Source organism: Oncorhynchus tshawytscha, linkage group LG14, assembly GCF_018296145.1.
Source record: "Oncorhynchus tshawytscha isolate Ot180627B linkage group LG14, Otsh_v2.0, whole genome shotgun sequence".
NCBI lineage: Eukaryota > Metazoa > Chordata > Actinopteri > Salmoniformes > Salmonidae > Oncorhynchus > Oncorhynchus tshawytscha.
The window spans coordinates 22,696,286-22,715,105 of record NC_056442.1 but is presented as its reverse complement, the minus strand read 5'-3'; the positions used below and the strand labels follow the sequence as shown (position 1 = coordinate 22,715,105).

The window sequence follows — 18,820 nt, the reverse complement described above, 5'->3', positions numbered from 1 at the left end:
TTGTGCATCTGGAAAAGTTTATTTTAGTTTTTGTTGACAAGCCAAATTTCTTCAGCCTCCTGAGGTTGAAGAGGCGCTGCTGCGCCTTCTTCACCACGCTGTCTGTGTGGGAGGACCATTTCAGTCTGTCCTTTCCACCTTCTCCACTACTGTTTCCTGAAGTCCACGATCATCTCCTTTGTTTGGTTGACATTGAGTGTGAGGTTATTTTCCTGACACCACACTCCGAGGGCCCTCACCTCCTCCCTGTAGGCCGTCTCGTCATTGTTGGTAATCAAGCCTACCACTGTAGAGTTGTCTGCAAACTTGATGATTGAGTTGGAGGCATGCATGGCCACGCAGTCATGGGTGAACAGGGAGTACAGGAGAGGGCTGACAACGCACCCTTGTGGGGCCCCAGTGTTGAAGATCAGCGGGATGGAGATGTTGTTACCTACTCTCAACACCTGGGGGCGGCCCGTCAGGAAGTCCAGGACCCAGTTGCACAGGGCGGGGTCGAGACCCAGGGTCTCGAGCTTAATGACGAGTTTGGAGGGTACTATGGTGTTAAATGCTGAGCTGTAGTCGATGAACAGCATTCTTACGTAGGTATTCCTATTGTCCAGATGGGTTAGGGCAGTGTGCAGTGTGATTGCGTCGTCTGGGGACCTATTGGGGCGGTAAGCAAATTGGAGTGGGTCTAGGGTGTCAGGTAGGGTGGAGGTGATATGGTCCTTGACTAGTCTCTCAAAGCACTTCATGATGACAGAAGTGAGTGCTATGGGGCGATAGTCATTTAGCTCAGTTACCTTTGCTTTCTTGGGAACAGGAACAATGGTGGCCCTCTTAAAGCATGTGGGAACAGCATTCTGGGATAAGGAATGATTGAATATGTCCGTAAACACACCAGCCAGCTGGTCTGCGCATGCTCTGAGGACGCGGCTGGGCAATGTTTTACTCACGTTGGCTGCAGTGAAGGAGAGCCTGCAGGTTTTGTTAGCGGTCCGTGTCAGTGGTACTCTATTGTCCTCAAAGCGAGCAAAGAAGTTGTTTAGTTTGTCTGGGAGCAAGACATCATGGTCTGTGATGGTTCTGGTTTTCCTTTTGTAGCCCGTGATTGACTGTAGACCCTGCCACATACCTCTAGTGTCTGAGCCGTTATCAAATGCTAATAAACAAAAGTTATGAATTAAGTCACTCCTATGTAATATCCATCGATGCTAAATGTTTACGTTTTATACAGGTGTTGGACAATGCCATTGAGGGTCAGAAGATGATCGATCGATATGAGGCTCTGGCCTCGGAGCTCCTGGAGTGGATCGAGAAGACCATAGGCATCATCAGCAACCAGAAGTTTGCCAACTCCTTAACGGGTGTCCAGCAACAGCTTCAAGCCTTCACCACCTACTGCACCATCGAGAAGCCCATCAAGTAAGTCAACACTGTGCAATGACACATAAAAGTATGAATTATATTGCATCAATTCTTTTTCAATCTATAGTGGTCCTATTCATACACCAGAGGGTTTTAAACTTAAAACGTTTGTTTTATACAAATTATCACTCAAATAATTTTTGGTTGCTTTGGTTTTAGGACTGGATTTAGGTTGAGTCAATAGTTGCATCCTTTTATAGTTCTTATAGCTTATGTTATATAGTATGTTATTTTCTCAGAGAATGCCTCCAGACAGATGCTTTTGATTTGTCTGATTCCCATTTGATGTGTGGTATGTACCATAACTGTTGGAGTATTCAACTAAAACCTACACATTGATGGGTGTGGGCACAGTAGTACTAGCATGAGACCCAGCATGAGGCCCCAAGCTGGCATGTCTGGCGTAACTAAGCACCCAGTTAGCCGTGCCATGTGACTCATGACCTATTTGACCAAAAGGGACTGGATCTAAGTGATGTGACTCTATGGCTAGAGGATAGACATCTCCTTTGGTGACTAGTATCTCTGAGGCCTTACCCGGCTTCTCACCCAGCCTAGTTGCCCTGGCAGCCCTCGATGGCCAAGAGGTGGTCATCATATGACTCTGAAATCTGCTCAGTGATGACCACTTATTATTTAGAATTAGGTTACAATTATACAGTGTGTGGAGCTAGGCCTCGTGTAATGATGAATGCCTTTGCGGTGAAGGTCAAGCCTGCAGGCAATGTCACAGAGAATATATTGATGAGTCGGGTAACTTACAGGGCTGGCACAATGACTGTATGATTGTGTAACCGACAACTATGGATGAAGATAACCGCCATAACCGTATTTTTGTGGGGAACGAACAGCTGACCGAAGACGGGGGCGCCCGGGCATTCGTGTAGTTGTTTTGCGTTTCCGCGGTAACGTGGACTCTTTACAACGTGATGTAACTTTGTTGCTCCTTGCTGAAACAAGCAAGGTGTTGTATTGCAAACAAGTCTTTGGTTGCCTAGGCAACGGCACCTCCCTGCAGCAGCACATGCAGTAGGAGGAAAGGAGAACATTTTTGCTAATCAAACGATTATAATGGTGACCGCGGTCATTTGGCTGACCAATAACCATCATCCAAAATCCCATGACCGTCACAACCCTAGTAATGTAATAATAAGAACAAATGCATGTCTTTTATCAATTTTTGAGCAGAGGGTTATTTTACTGTACAGGGTCTAGGATATGACACCTGTGATTTTACATTTCAAACGGATCCCACCTTGTGCAAAGTACTGTGTATCAGGACATTTGTGAAACACACTTTCTGTCTTGTGCTAGGTTCCAGGAGAAGGGGAACCTGGAAGTGCTCCTCTTTACTATCCAAAGCAAGCTCAGAGCTAACAACCAGAAACCATACGTGCCTCATGAAGGGAAACTCATCTCTGATATCAACAAGGTAATGAATACTGGTATACGTGGGAATAAGGAGTGTCTCAAATGCCTGAACAGATAATGCAATAGCTGGACATGTCTTGGCAAATATAAAATCCTTCTTTATCAGTATCAGGTTTTTTTAAATGTAGCAAATCAGTGCAAATTACTCCTCTTTATGTTTATCACCATGCTGCATTATGGGTACATTTTCCTCTGTTTTTCATTTGGCTAGGCGTGGGAGAGGCTGGAGAAGGCGGAGCATGAGAGAGGTGTGGCCCTACGTCAGGAGCTGATTCGCCAGGAGAAGCTGGAGCAGCTGGCCCAGCGGTTTGACCACAAGACCACCATGAGACAGGCGTGGCTCAACGAGAACCAGCGCCTCGTGTCTCAGGTAGGGACCACAGGGCCACAGTGACTAGTGTCTCTAACATATCAGACAGGGGCCATATCCTAACAGTCTTATAGCAATAGTCTTATAATTTAGCTGTAGATTGAGAATGAAATGTCTTTAGAATGTATTTTAAGAACAATGGCAAAGTATTGTATAACATGAATTACTTTTAAATGTACAATGGTATATTAAGATTTATTTTCATATGACTGCATTGCCCCGACTGAGTAAACCCTTCCACAATCACCTACCTGTAGTTAAGTGATCCTCTGCCTGACTGAATGTTCCGTCCCACCAGGATAACTTTGGCTACGACCTGCCAGCGGTGGAGGCCGCCATGAAGAAGCACGAGGCCATTGAGGCAGACATCTCGTCGTACGAGGAGCGCATCGGGGTGGTGGTGGAGCTGGCTGGGGAGATGGAGACGGAGGGCTACTATGACATCCGGCGCATCTCGGCCCGCAAGGAGAACATCCTGGGCCAGTGGAGCCTGCTGAAGGAGCTGGTGGTGGGGAGGAAGGCCCGGTTGGAGAAGAACCTGGCTCTGCAGAAGACCTTCCAGGACATGGTCTATATGATCGACTGGATGGAGGACATGCAGGTGAGACAAGTATTTTGTCATGCATTTTACGTTACATGAACACTATACTGTCTCCAAGTTGTGTCGACTCAACAGCATAGACTGTGGGTTGACATTTGTGCGCAAATGAAATGATCATGTGGAGATGCAGTACATGAAACAACTGTGAGAAATCCTTGAGACGTTGACTTCTTAAGTTTTAGTACAGTCAGCATGGTCAGGGGAAGCACTGCTGAGTGTCAGAAAGGTGACCATGGTCCCTCTCACCACAGGTCCAGCTCCTGTCCAAAGACTTCGGCAAGCATCTGCTGGAGGTGGACGACCTGCTGCAGAAACACAGCCTCCAGGAAGCTGACATCACAGCGCAGGCAGAGAGGGTGCAGACCCTTAACTCAGCCGCTCTCAAATTCACCACCATCGAAGGTAAGACATCAGATGGCTATGTTTACAGATCAGCTTTAGTGAGAAGTGGAATGTGCTTTGATAACAACGAGGTGATTTTGAGGGATGAAATATTTGGATTTGATAGGATTAGAAATACTGACTGTGCTGTTATGTCTCCCTTTGTCCTGGAAAAAGTTAAGAAAAACAAATGTTTTGTGTTAAGAGTGTGTAGGAGTATAGTTTACTGTACATTGAGTGGTGAAGTTGGTCGTGGCACTTCCAGAGAGATCCACACGAGGGCAATCATGACTTTCCAGAACATATTTTCTGAAGAACATTTACAATACAAAAGTGAAGGTTATTTCAAACCTTATGCTCGTTTTATATCAGTAATAGGATTTTTGTTTACATGCAAATTTCATTGAGTGTTTAGATACAGTCCCCCATATACATCTTTTAAACAGACATATATATTGAGTGCTGTCCCCTGTCCCCTATTCTCTCTCCTTCCCAGGCTACCAGCCCTGTGACCCCCAGGTGATCTGCAACCGGGTCAACCATGTCAGCACCTGCCTGGAGGAGCTCAAGCAGCTGGCGGCCAAGCGGCGCTCGGAGCTGGAGGAGTCTCAGCACCTCTGGGCCTTCTTCCAGGAGGTGGAGGAGTCCGAGGCCTGGATCCGCGAGAAGAGCTCCATCCTGGCCACCCAGACCTGCGGCAAGGACCTGAGCAGCGTGCTGCGGCTGCTCCAGAAACACAAGACCCTGGCTGGGGAGCTGCTGGCCCACCGCTCCCTCCTCCAACAGACCATGAAGAAGGGCAAGCAGATCCTGATGGAGAAAAGTTTCGGCACGGGGGGCATCCAGGAGCGCATCATGGAGGTGAAAGGGGAGTGGAAGAGGCTGGAGGACCAGGCAGCGCAGAGACTGGGCCACCTGCAGGAGGCACTCAATTTCTTCCAGTTCAGCACAGAGACGGACGACCTGCTGGCCTGGCTGCAGGACGCCTACCGCCTGGTTTCCAGCGAGGACTTTGGCCACGATGAGTACTCCACCCAGTCACTGCTCAAGAAGCACCGGGGTGTGTGCGAGGCCGTGGACAAGCACCGGATGCACGTGGTAACTCTGCGCAAACACATGGTGGCGCTGCCACTGCATTACCGGGAGCTGGACGAGGTGCAGTCGAGGATGGGCGAGGCGGAGCAGCTGTACGCCGAGGTGGCCGAGGTGGCCGTCCTGAGGCAGCAGTGGCTGCACGACGCGCTGGCCGTCTACCTCATGTTCAGCGAGGTCAACGCCTGCGAGGTGTGGATCGACGAGAAGGAGCAGTGGCTCAACAAGATGGAGGTTCCAGAGAGGCTGGAGGACGTAGAGGTCATAGCCCACAGGTACAGCTCCCGTCTGGGGTGGAGATCATAGGGAGAATGTTAGATTTAAGTCATGCTTTTAGTTCTAAAGTTAGTCATGCGTTTTTCGGGAATCCATTGCTTGAACCCTCCCCTCATAAGGGCGACATAACACTGTCATAGCAATGTCATAATCAGTCATATCTAACTGATGGCTCTATTGCGTTTAAAACACACATTCTCCCTCCTCTCATGTCACACTCTCTGTAGGTTTGAGAGCCTGGACCAGGAGATGAACAGCCTGATGGGAAGGATCCTGGACGTGAACCAGATAGTGCAGCAGCTCCTGGACAGTGGTCACCCCAGCTCTACAGAGGTCAGAGGCTGTCAGGACCACCTCAACAGCAGGTAACCCAGCCCACTGTTCTCTGACTGACCAACTCCGGGGTGTATTTCACGAGGAACCAAACAGAAGCAAAAGGTCAAAACGGGGAAGGACTAACTTGACCTTTACCAACAATAATGTTTTGTTACAGTTTGCTATGGTCTGTAGCAATCAATGCACCCCAGGTCTATTCCACAACATGACAATATGGGATGAAAATGTGACTTATCTGCATTGCAAAATAACATGGGAATTATGTTTAGTTGGATAGAGATTCATCAACACAGGTCATTTATTACAAAACTAAACACTACATAGGCTGCGTTTATACTGGCAGCCCAATTCTGAAAATAGCTGAACTGATTGGTCAAAAGACCAATTAATAAAAATAAATTAAAAGATCAGAATTGGGAAGCCTGTGTAAACACAGCCATAGAAACACATCTGTCAATCTATGTACAACACATGGTGCGTAGTGCATTTATGATTTTTTTCCCCCCAAAGTGTTCTAGTTACCTCATTGTTAGCTAATTTCCTACCAAATAAGGAAAGGGGGGGTGGTGGGGGGATCACATGCTGACCACGATGATCACATGCTCCCTGCTGATAGAACTGGAAGGGGACCAGAGACCCTAGTGACACCATGGTGACACAGACAGACAGATCCAGGGCCTGGGTAGTGGATGATGGTTTTGGTGAAATGCTCCAGTGGCCCAGTTCCTCCTGACCTTGGCATACAGAGCCTATCTCAGGGTGACCATCTGTGTCGACTGCCTACCACACCGGTTGCAAGACCAGACCAACATGCCCAAAATGTGTTCTCTTTGGCTTTACTATATTCTCCCTCAGTCTCAAACTGTTATGCTTTTAGTTGTGACTAAGTATAGCATTCATGGATATTGTACATCTCTATGACATAGTTTCGGTAGACTTTGTCCTCTCTTGTTCAGGTTTGCTTCATGTTTTGACCATATCTGGTCAATGGTCCTATTTATTATTGCTATACCCTTTGAAGCCTCTGGCTTGGGGGTTTTGGCATGACGTCATGTTGGATATGCTTCGCTGAATGAGTATAATTCATGACTGTTCTTTTGCATGAGGACCATATTAATTGGCGTGGAAACAAGCTAGACACAGCCTGTGTCAAGATAAAGACAAAACCCTTTGAGATGCAAATGACAACTAACAAACGAAACCAATGTCCCTTATTAATGCATTCGATCAATTGCACTATTGATTCCATCCTCTTGGGCTCTGTTGGTAAGTGAAAATAATATATATTTGAATAGTCTATATATTTTTCAAACATGAATTGTGACAATTGTAACAATAGTTAGTACTTAGTGTATGTTTTAGTATACTGACTGAATTATATGTGAATTAAAAGCTTAAAACAGATGCAGACTGACCCAGCCCCCTTCCCCACCCCTGCGCCCCTGTCTGTCCCCCTCTCCCTACCACTGTGCCCCTTCCTATTAACCCCACACCCCTGGGCCCCTGTCTGCCCACTCCCCACCTGTGGCCCTGTCTGTTACGCCCCCTCCCCACCCCTGTGGCCTTGTCTTTCCCCTCCCCCTCCCCACCCATGTGCCCCTGTCTGACCTCCCCACCCCTGTGTCCCCTGTCTGTCCCCTCTAGATGGAACCACATCGTGGAGATGGTGGAGCAGAAAAAGGATCACCTGGACTCTGTCCTCCGTCTCCAGAACTACCTGCTGGAGTGTGCTGAGATCAAGTCTCAGATCCAGGAGAAGCGCAAGGCCATCGACGCCACTCAGTACGTGGGCAGTGACCTGGGCGGGGTGCTGGCCCTGCAGCGCCGGCTCTCCACCATGGAGGGGGCCCTGGCCGTGCTGGAGCCAAAGCTGCTTCACCTGCAGCAGGAGGCAGAGGAGCTGGCCATCTCGCACCCGGCCAAGGCCATGGAGGTCCTGGAGCACTTCGAGGGCATCAGTGTGGAGTGGGAGGAGCTGAAGCGCACGCTGCAGGGCTGCGAGGACTCTCTGATGGTGGCGGGGCGGCTGCAGCAGTTCATCCAGGACCTGGACTCCTTCCTGACGTGGCTGGTGCACACGCAGACGGCGGCAGCTAGCGACGAGCTGCCCAACGCGCTGGAGGAGGCCGAGAGGCTGATCAACCGCCACGCGGCGCTGAAGGAGGAGATCGGGAGGTACGAAGAGGACTACGAGCGGCTGCAGGCGGTCAATGACCTGCTGGAGGCCGAGGAGGCTCCGCTGCCATACGCGGCACTGCAGCAGTGGCTCCAGAAGCTGGATGTGGGCTGGAACAAGCTGCTGGAGATGTGGGAGAGCCGGAGGGAGGTGCTGGTGCAGGCGCACATCTTCCACCTCTTCCTGAGGGACGTCAAGCAGGCCGAGGCCTTCCTCAACAACCAGGTCAGTTAACCTCTTGTTGGACATCCCAACACCAATATATCTATCAGCAATATCTAGTAGTTAGGCCTACATACTGTATGTTATGTGCTGAGAAAAGTGCTGAGTGTTATGTGCTGAGTCAATTCATCCCAAATCATCTTCAGCTAATCTGTGTTATTAGTCAGTAATTATTATTAAACATGAATAGCTAAAGACGGTACAATATGACTTCTGACTGTACTAGATTTGGATGCTGTGGAAGCGCAGTGCTATTACAGTGAGGGTCAGTGCTATTACAGTGAGGGTCAGTGCTATTGCAGTGAGGGTCAGTGCTATTGCAGTGAGGGTCAGTGCTATTGCAGTGAGGGTCAGTGCTATTGCAGTGAGGGTCAGTGCTATTGCAGTGAGGGTCAGTGCTATTACAGTGAGGGTCAGTGCTATTACAGTGAGGGTCAGTGCTATTACAGTGAGGGTCAGTGCTATTACAGTGAGGGTCAGTGCTATTGCAGTGAGGGTCAGTGCTATTACAGTGAGGGTCAGTGCTATTGCAGTGAGGGTCAGTGCTATTGCAGTGAGGGTCAGTGCTATTACAGTGAGGGTCAGTGCTATTACAGTGAGGGTCAGTGCTATTACAGTGAGGGTCAGTGCTATTACAGTGAGGGTCAGTGCTATTACAGTGAGGGTCAGTGCTATTACAGTGAGGGTCAGTGCTATTACAGTGAGGGTCAGTGTTATTACAGTGAGTGTCAGTGCTATTACAGTGAGGGTCAGTGCTATTACAGTGAGGGTCAGTGCTATTACAGTGAGGGTCAGTGCTATTACAGTGAGGGTCAGTGCTATTACAGTGAGGGTCAGTGCTATTACAGTGAGGGTCAGTGCTATTACAGTGAGGGTCAGTGCTATTACAGTGAGGGTCAGTGCTGCTTACAGTCAGGGTCAGTGCTATTACAGTCAGGGTCAGTGCTATTACAGTGAGGGTCAGTGCTATTACAGTGAGGGTCAGTGCTATTACAGTGAGGGTCAGTGCAATTACAGTGAGGGTCAGTGCTATTACAGTGAGGGTCAGTGCTATTACAGTGAGGGTCAGTGCTATTACAGTGAGTGGCCAGTGTTCTATAGATGTTATGCTGGCAGGGAAAACCCCAGGAATGCAATCTTAGAAAACAAGGTGCTATCTAGAACCTAAATGGGTTCTTCGGCTGTCCCCATAGGAGAACCCTTTGAATCATTATTTTTTGTTCCAAGTAGCTCCCTTTTGAGTTCCATGTAGAACCCTTTACACAGAGGGTTCTACATGGAACACAACAGAGATCTAACTGGAACCAAAAAGTGTTCTACCTGGAATCGAAAAGGGTGTGGAAAGGGCATTGTGGAAATAATCAGAGGGATATTTTTTTATAGTTACACACAGCACAGTATACAGTGTGCCTGTGATCCCTAGCCTAGATGTAGAATTCATAGGTGGCTCCATAGCAGGAAATCCCAGCAAGATGTGATATTGGATATGACAGCACAACCAACGACCAGTCGTAAACCCGCAACATTGCAGGCCTGCAGCAAAACTAGTAGCTATCTTCTTGCACACTATTGTGAGGGAGGCAAAGCTTTGGCAATTTGGTCTTCACTGTGCCTATTAGGGTTCACAGGCTTGAGTGTCTGTATGTGGGTGTTTATACAGTACAATTGATCATGTTAAAATGTTTAAAAAATGACATTGTTTGGCATTTAGTATCACAGTATCTCTTCATTTGTGTCATGTGTGCGACTATGTACAGTATAATCTATAGGCTGTGCTCTGCAGGCTGGAATATATACATCCTTTATACAGTGCACTCCATTGCAGGGTCTTTGCATGTAGAAGATTCCAGTTGAAATGTCAAAAGGCACGCATTTCCCCTGACTTCTCTGTCCGTGTGTCCGAGCAAGTCTCTTCTGGTTTGGTAACAGACCTTTACCACAGATCCAGTTCTCCCTTTAGACCCCACAGTCACCAAACTACAGGCCAACGGATTTCTTTTTGAATAGTTGTCAAACAAGGTGCCGCGGACTCCTCGTTTTTTTGGTCTTCCGCCCATGTTTATCTCAACCTGTCTACCATACATGTAGGAATGTCCTTACACTATCGCTTTGCTTTACCTGTCATTGTGTTGAACACAACAATTCAGCATTCACAACTCAGACATCTCGGGCAGAGCTTTGTAGTCTGAAATAGAGCCTGAGAGGGTTGCTATTTTCATGCCATTCATTGATCAGGAAAACATTGTAGGGTTCCTTGCCAATAATGACTGAAACCCGACCTCGTTATAGTCCTTAGAGATCAGTTTATTTGTCATTCAGCAAAATAGAATCTGCACCTTTTGCATGTACTAAACATGCTAATGTAGTTATTGATAAAATGCCATGAGATGATACCCATGTCTGTGAGCAAGGTTTCCCCCTACATACCACATAAGAGCTTACTACAGTAATATTCCCATTTTTCGCTCTCAGGTTTACTTATATTCCCTCTATTCTCTTGTACATTCATAAACGCTTCACTGACGTGGGGTTCTGACTCTGTCCATTCTCCCCGTCCCCCTACCAGGAGTCAGCCTTGGCCCACGTTGAGCTCCCCGCCACGGTGGAGACGGTGGAGGCTGCCATCAAGAAGCACAAGGACTTCACCACCACCATGGAGCTCAACCTGCATCGCATCAAGGCTGTCATCGAGGCCGGAGAGAGCCTCATTAGCCAGAGCAACATCTACTCGGACCGTATCAGGGAGCGTGTGGACACCCTCGCTAACAGGTGGGTGGCGACATATAGGACTGTTCTTGTCTGACCATGCTATTGTATGTCAAAGCCATGTACAATCTTTCTGAAACATCTTTGACTATACACAGAAGAGCACGGAGGCATGAGAATGAAATGTGAGCTTAGTCCGATCCATATAGCAGCATGGCTGAATATTGACATGTCCTTATTTATACAGGGGAGGGCGCTATGGTAAAGTCTGAAACGCATGAGGTAAAGGTAGAGGTATCACTTGTCAGAGGCACAATACCATACAGTACCAGTCGAAAGTTTGGACTCACCTACTCTTTCCAGGGTTTTTCTTTATTTTTGACAATTTTCTACATTGTAACATAATAGTGAAGACGTCAAAACTATGACATAACACATGGAATCCTGTAGCAACCGAAAAAGTGTTTATCAAATCAAAATAGATTTTAGATTTTAGATTCTTCGAAGTAGCCACCCTTTGCCTTGATGACAGCTTTGCACGCTATTCTATCAACCAGCTTCATGAGGTGGTCACCTGAAATTTGCCTTTCAATTAACAGGTGTGCCTTGTTAAAAGTTAATTTGTGGAATTTCTTTCCTTATTAATTTCCTTCTTAACTGAGCCAATCAGTTTTGTTGTGACAAGGTAGGGTTGGTATACAGAAGATAGCCCTATTTGGTAAATTACCAAGTCCATATTATGGCAAGGACAGCTCAAATAAGAAAAGAGAAACAACAGTCCATCACTACTTTTAATACATGAAGGTCAGTCAATACAGAAGATTTCAAGAACTTTGAAAGTTTCTTCAGGTGCAGTCACAAAAACCATCAAGCTCTATGATGAAACTGGCTCTCATGAGGACCACCACATGAAAGGAAGACCCAGAGTTACCTCTGCTGCTGCGGATAAATTCATTAGAGTTACCAGCCTCAGATTGCAGCCCAAATAAATGCTTCACAGTGTTCAAGTAAGAGACACATCTCAACATCAATTGTTCAGAGGAGACTGTGTGAATCAGGCCTTCATGGTTGAATTGCTGCAAAGAAACCACTACTAAAGGACACCAATAATAAGAAGAGACTTGCTTGGGCCAAGACATACGAGCAATGGACATTAGACTGGTGGAAATCTGTCCTTTTGGTCTGATGAGTCCAAATGTGAGATTTTTGGTTCCAACAGCCGTGTCCTGGTGAGATGCAGAGTAGGTGAATGAATGATCTCCGCATGTGTGGTTCCCACCGTGAAGCATGGAGGAGGAGGTGTGATGGTGTAGGGGTGCTTTGCTAGTGACACTGTCAGTGATTTATTTAGAATTCAAGGCACACTTAACCAGCATTGTTACCACAGCATTCTGCAGCGATATGCCATCCCACCTGCTTTGCGCTTAGTGGGACTATAATTTGATTTCAACAGGGCAATGACCCAAAACACACCGCCAGGTTGTGTAAGGGCTATTTGACCAAGGAGAGTGATGAATTGCTGCATCAGATGACCTGTCCTCCACAATCACCCAACCTCAACCCAATTGAGATGGTTTGGGATGAGTTGGACCGCAGAGGGAAGGAAAAGCATCCAGCAAGTGCTCAGCATATGCAGGAACTCCTTCAAGACTTTTGAGAAAGCATTCCCGATGAAGCTGGTTGAGAGAATGCCAAGAGTGTGCAAAGCTGTCATCAAGGCAAAGGGTGTCTACTTTGAAGAATCTAAATTAGAAAACATATTTTGATTTGTTTAACACTTTTTGTTGGTTACTACATGATTCATACTTTCATAGTTTTGATGTCTTCACTATTATTCTACAATGTAGAACATAGTGAAAATAAAGAAAAAGATCCTTGAATGAGTTGGGTGTGTCCAAACTTTTGACTGGTACATTATATGAATGCACTATGGGTATTGAAATATCAAAATGCTGTCCAAATATGAGTTAGTTATACTGTAGTGATAACGGAGCGGTCTTAGTAGCAGGTGGGCTTCACAAACACAATGGTACACAGAGGAGACAAAGCATAAGCAACCGAAAAGAAGCTCCCCTCGTCGATACTTTCTTTAACAGGAGAGCATGACATTCATACTGATGGGTGAGGCAAGGAGGGGCCTAGTTACCCCGTATTCAGCTCTCCACCCCAACAATAGCATGGGGCGACCACATGTTAGGGAGATATTTAGATGAGACCGTTGGGGCCGACTCATGTCTTTACAATGGACTGTTGTTCATTGTTGCTCGGTGTGCTGCACCAAAGCCATCGACGTCATAGACTTACAGTTGCAGATACCAGTAGAGTGATTGATGAAGTGTGTGGATGAATCGAGCAGTGTGTGAATGAATGGCTTTATGTTTCTCTCCTCCACAGAGGCAACCAGAACCGGGAATTGGCCCAACAGTGGCTGGAGAGGCTCAACGGCCAGTGGGGGCTCCAGAGGTTACTACAGGACTGCCACGAGGTAGGACAAAACACAAATAGTGTCATGACCAACACTGGCATATCAATGGAATAACCAATGGGAGGTAGTATGGGTTCATAAAATGGCTGGGGTCACAGAGCTATACTGTACTGTACATGTCTCTGCCTGGGACCACATGGGGTCAGGCTTAAACCTCCAGATGAATATCATATTGCGGGATCCATCAGTGATATAAACTGAAACTCTGCTTAGCTGGGTGCGTTCTTGTCCTTCCTCAATCTTTATATCAGGGGTGACAAAATTGTTCATTTGTTTCAATGTAAGTTGAAGGATTTGAGCCAGCCGGCTGCTGTGTTAGATGCTTAACTTGGGGATGTGAGTGACAGGCGAACTTGACTCATCTGAAGTTCCGACGTGATTGGATGTTGCTGGATCTTTCTGACGGGACAGTCCACTTCTGGCAAACCCGTTGAGAGAGGCTGACCTAGTTGATAGGCGGTGGATGCTTGTCATACGGTTGTCATTTGGTTGCAAAGGAAGAGGATGCTTTGCTGTGACATGACTTTGACTGCCATGTTGAAGCTGTGCCGTGTGTCTGTGAGTCAGGACAGCCATATTCAGTGTCCAGTGCCCAACCTGGACGCATCAGCTGTATCAGGGGTTCCGGAGTGGTGAAGAGTCGCTGCAGACCCTGGTTCAATTCCAGGCTGTATCGCAAGCGGCCGTGATTTGGAGTCCCATAGGACGGCACACGATTGGCCCAGCGTCGTTAGGGTTTGGCCGGGGTAGTAAATAAGAATTTGTTCTGAACTGACTTGCTTAGTTTGATAAAATGTTTTAAATGAAAGGGTATTATAGTGTGCCCCAGAGCTACCCTAACTAACCCAGAGCTTTATTCCGTTTCTGCAACTTTCTCTCTGCCTGCCCTGCATTGAATAATTCACCACCACCTCCCTTCATCATTTGTTCAGGGGAAAGGGAGTGTATCTGTGTGAGAAGGCTTCCCTGTCCGTGTGTGGCCTACTGTATGAGAGGGATACACACTGCGACAGTTTGTACGAACGTGCAGAACCAAGTCGGTAGTGTGTTCTTAACTTTTACGCTTTCTATACAGCTGTACTGGCTTGGGAAGAAAGGGTTAATGCACGTCCAGCGGCTGGTTTTTACCCTGCTCCATTCTGAACCACAATTCTATTGGCAGCGTCCCAAAAAATGTAGTGCAATATACACTTTAAAGGGAATCGTTTCCCTATAGATATGAGATGGCCCTGTTTAGCTCTATCTGTCCTGTTCTTTGAGTGAGATGGTAAGATGGAGCCATGAGGGGGAGGCCTGGTCACCCTGGTGATTACCCCCATGTAGGGACATCACATTGACCTGACTGTGGACTGGAGGCAGAGGCTCATCATCTCTAATAGCAGTGTTACCACTGGAGTCCATTTGATGAGCGCCATTCCTATACTTCCACAAGCTGCTGCCTCCCAGTCTGCACATGGGCCCAATTCATTTGGAGTCCCAGGGGTGCTTTCTGCCTGTGATCCCCACTGAGCTCCTCTGGTCAGGAGGGCAGCATCCAGGGGTGAAAGGTTGAGGGGAAAAGCAGGGGCGTTGCAGAGGAATATGCCATGGACCCTTTGCACGACAGCAGAGCAGTAAATCTATCAAACCACAAATACAATGGGGCAAAAAAGTATTTAGGCAGCTACCAATTGTGCAAGTTCTCCCACTTAAAAAGATGAGAGAGGCCTGTAATTTTCATCATAGGTACACTTCAACTATGACAGACAAAATGAGAAAAACAAAATCCAGAAAATCACATTGTAGGATTTTTAATGAATTTATTTGCAAATTATGGTGGAAAATAAGTATTTGGTCACCTACAAACAAGCAAGATTTCTGGCTCTCACAGAACTGTAACTTCTTCTTTAAGAGGCTCCTCTGTCCTCCACTTGTTACCTGTATTAATGGCACCTGTTTGAACTTGTTATCAGTATAAAAGACACCTGTCCACAACCACAAACAGTCACACTCCAAACTCCACTATGGCCAAGACCAAAGAGCTGTCAAAGGACACCAGAAACAAAATTGTAGACCTGCACCAGGCTGGGAAGACTGAATCTGCAATAGGTAAGCAGCTTGGTTTGAAGAAATCAACTGTGGGAGCAATTATTAGGAAATGGAAGACATACAAGACCACTGATAATCTCCCTCGATCTGGGGCTCCACGCATGATCTCACCCAGTGGGGTCAAAATGATCACAAGAACGGTGAGCAAAAATCCCAGAACCACACGGGGGGACCTAGTGAATGACCTGCAGAGAGCTGGGACCAAAGTAACAAAGCCTACCATCAGTAACACACTACGCCGCCAGGGACTCAAATCATGCAGTGCCAGACATGTCCCCCTGCTTAAGCCAGTACATGTCCAGGCCTGTCTGAAGTTTGCTAGAGAGCATTTGGATGATCCAGAAGAAGATTGGGAGAATGTTATATGGTCAGATGAAACCAAAATATAACTTTTTGGTAAAAACTCAACTCGTCGTGTTTGGAGGACAAAGAATGCTGAGTTGCATCCAAAGAACACCAAACCTACTATGAAGCATGGGGGTGGAAACATCATGGTTTGGGGCTGTTTTTCTGCAAAGGGACCAGGACGACTGATCCGTGTAAAGGAAAGAATGAATGGGGCCATGTATCGTGAGATTTTGAGTGAAAACCTTCCATCAGCAAGGGCATTGAAGATGAAACGTGGCTGGGTCTTTCAGCATGACAATGATCCCAAACACACCGCCCGGGCAACGAAGGAGTGGCTTCGTAAGAAGCATTTCAAGGTCCTGGAGTGGCCTAGCCAGTCTCCAGATCTCAACCCCATAGAAAATCTTTGGAGGGAGTTGAAAGTCCATGTTGCCCAGCAACAGCCCCAAAACATCACTGCTCTAGAGGAGATCTGCATGGAGGAATGGGCAAAAAAAAACAGCAACAGTGTGTGAAAACCTTGTGAAGACTTACAGAAATCATTTGACCTCTGTCATTGCCAACAAAGGGTATATAACAAAGTATTGAGAAACTTTTGTTATTGACCAAATACTTATTTTCCACCATAATTTGCAAATAAATTCATAAAAAATCCTACAATGTGATTTTCTGGATTTTTTTCCTCATTTTGTCTGTCATAGTTGAAGTGTACCTATGATGAAAATTACAGGCCTCTCTCATCTTTTTAAGTGGGAGAACTTGCACAATTGGTGGCTGACTAAATACTTTATTTGCCCCACTGTATATCACCCCCCCCCGCTCAGTGATGTCATTTCAAGTGCAGAGCATTCCCCCTGGTGACGCCTCACAGCAGCGTAGGATCTCTCTCTCTCACTCTCTCTTTGCTGCTCACCCACTCCCCCTCCCTTCCTTTCGCCCCTCCTCTCTCCCTCTTTGGCTCTCCCTCTTTGTCTCTCCCTCTTTGGCTCTCCCTCTCTGGCTCTCCCTCTTTGGCTCTCCCTCTTTGGCTCTCCCTCTCTGGCTCTCCCTCTTTGGCTCTCCCTCGCTGGCTCTCCCTCTTTGGCTCTCCCTCTTTGGCTCTCCCTCTTTTGGCTCTCCCTCTTTGGCTCTCCCTCTCTGGCTCTCCCTCTGGCTCTCCCTCTCTGGCTCTCCCTCTTTGGCTCTCCCTCTTTGGCTCTCCCTCTTTGGCTCTCCCTCTTTGGCTCTCCCTCGCTGGCTCTCCCTCTTTGGCTCTCCCTCTTTGGCTCTCCCTCTTTGGCTCTCCCTCTTTGGCTCTCCCTCTCTGGCTCTCCCTCGCTGGCTCTCCCTCTTTGGCTCTCCCTCTCTGGCTCTCCCTCTTTGGCTCTCCCTCTCTGGCTCTCCCTCTTTGGCTCTCCCTCGCTGGCTCTCCCTCTCTGGCTCTCCCTCTCTGGCTCTCCCTCTCTGGCTCTCCCTCTCTGGCTCTTCCTCTTTGGCTCTCCCTCTTTGGCTCTCCCTCGCTGGCTCTCCCTCTCTGGCTCTTCCTCTTTGGCTCTCCCTCGCTGGCTCTCCCTCTGGCTCTCCCTCTCTGGCTCTCCCTCTCTGGCTCTCCCTCTTTGGCTCTCCCTCTCTGGCTCTCCCTCTTTGGCTCTCCCTCTCTGGCTCTCCCTCTCTGGCTCTCCCTCTCTGGCTCTCCCTCTTTGGCTCTCCCTCTTTGGCTCTCCCTCGCTGGCTCTCCCTCGCTGGCTCTCCCTCTCTGGCTCTCCCTCTCTGGCTCTTCCTCACTGGCTCTCCCTCTCTGGCTCTCCCTCGCTGGCTCGATCCAGTGCAAGCTTTCTATCACCTCGCTCTGCTCAGCCACTGCAGCAGCAGCAGGGTTGGGGAAACTGGGGCTTGTGACAGCCCGGAATACAGCCCTGTGCAGCTGGAAGAGGCAAGGACTGCAGCAGAGGGACAAACCAAGAGAGAGAGAGAGAGAGGCAGGCAGGCAAAAGGAAACGGGTTGGGGATTGGGGGTGGAGAAGAAAGGCAATATGAATGTGATAGAGGAGTCGTGAGGTGCTCTGAAGAGCGATGAGCGAGTCTGGATTTATTTGGAGCCAGAGGAGCAGAATCTCTCCACCATCCTCCCTCCTCGACACTATCAAAAACCAGCCCCCTCCTCCCATATCCCATCCCTCCCTCCCTCCCTCTCTTCACAGCATCACTAACCACAACCACTGAGCCTCCAGGCCATCGCTGATGCTTCCGAATCCCAGCCCGTCCTCCACCAGACTGCTCGCTGTAGGTGGGGGCTGAATGAGGGGGAGAGGAGAGGGTTCATGGGGAGAGGCAAACCTGCTTCTGGAGCCTGCCATTTTATTGTTTTGGGGAGATTTTTAATTTCTCCATTTCTCATTCTCTCGTCACTGGTCCGCCTCCTCCTCGTCTTTATCCCTTTCTCTGGATTGAACATGCCAGCCACGGCAACGCGCCACGGCAACACGGCAACGCGCCACGGCAACGCAGCAGCAGAGAGGCTAATGTAGCTTCTGCATCATCTTATCCCAGTTTTTTATTTTTATTTTTAGGAGCAGCTTTGCCTTGCTGCTCGTTTGTTTTGATTCCTCCAGCGTCTCCCTCTCTGACTGTGGAGGATTTGTGCTTTATTCCTACCTGGACGGGCAGGTTCGAGGATGTGGATACTTACGGCCACCCGTCACAACCCTATGGGCCGTCCCTGTTAAAAGCTGCCTGCCGGTAAATTAAACATTTCCCGTTAGATGTTAGGGGAGTAGCAGTCAAGGACGGCAGAGCCTAGTGCAGAAGATGGGGGTGGAAATATGTGGGTGGCAGGCAGGAGACAGAGAGATATTGTTCTTTTTATATTGCTTGTACAGATGATGTTGAATGGGCAGGGATATTTGCAAGTTATTT

The 18,820-nt window shown here is 47.9% G+C and overlaps 1 protein-coding gene across 6 annotated transcripts in view; it reads left to right on the top strand.

Annotated features, from left to right (window-relative positions):
- Window positions 1–18,820, top strand: part of LOC112267361 (spectrin beta chain, non-erythrocytic 4-like) — a 65,987-nt gene that overhangs the window by 18,038 nt on the left and 29,129 nt on the right. For 5 of the 6 annotated variants that reach the window (XR_006078800.1, XM_042297147.1, XM_042297146.1 and 2 more), the window contains exons 9-18: window positions 1,223–1,410; window positions 2,728–2,845; window positions 3,056–3,214; window positions 3,513–3,815; window positions 4,067–4,217; window positions 4,693–5,563; window positions 5,792–5,929; window positions 7,545–8,301; window positions 10,865–11,067; window positions 13,399–13,489. Coding sequence is in view for 4 of the 6 variants with exons in the window: in XM_042297147.1 (XP_042153081.1) it covers window positions 1,223–1,410; window positions 2,728–2,845; window positions 3,056–3,214; window positions 3,513–3,815; window positions 4,067–4,217; window positions 4,693–5,563; window positions 5,792–5,929; window positions 7,545–8,301; window positions 10,865–11,067; window positions 13,399–13,489 (2,979 nt within the window). In the remaining 2 variants the exon portion in view is untranslated. Of the gene's footprint in view, window positions 1–1,222; window positions 1,411–2,727; window positions 2,846–3,055; window positions 3,215–3,512; window positions 3,816–4,066; window positions 4,218–4,692; window positions 5,564–5,791; window positions 5,930–7,544; window positions 8,302–10,864; window positions 11,068–13,398; window positions 13,490–18,427; window positions 18,644–18,820 lie in introns of those variants that run through there. The other variant, XM_042297149.1, reaches the window with a different exon arrangement.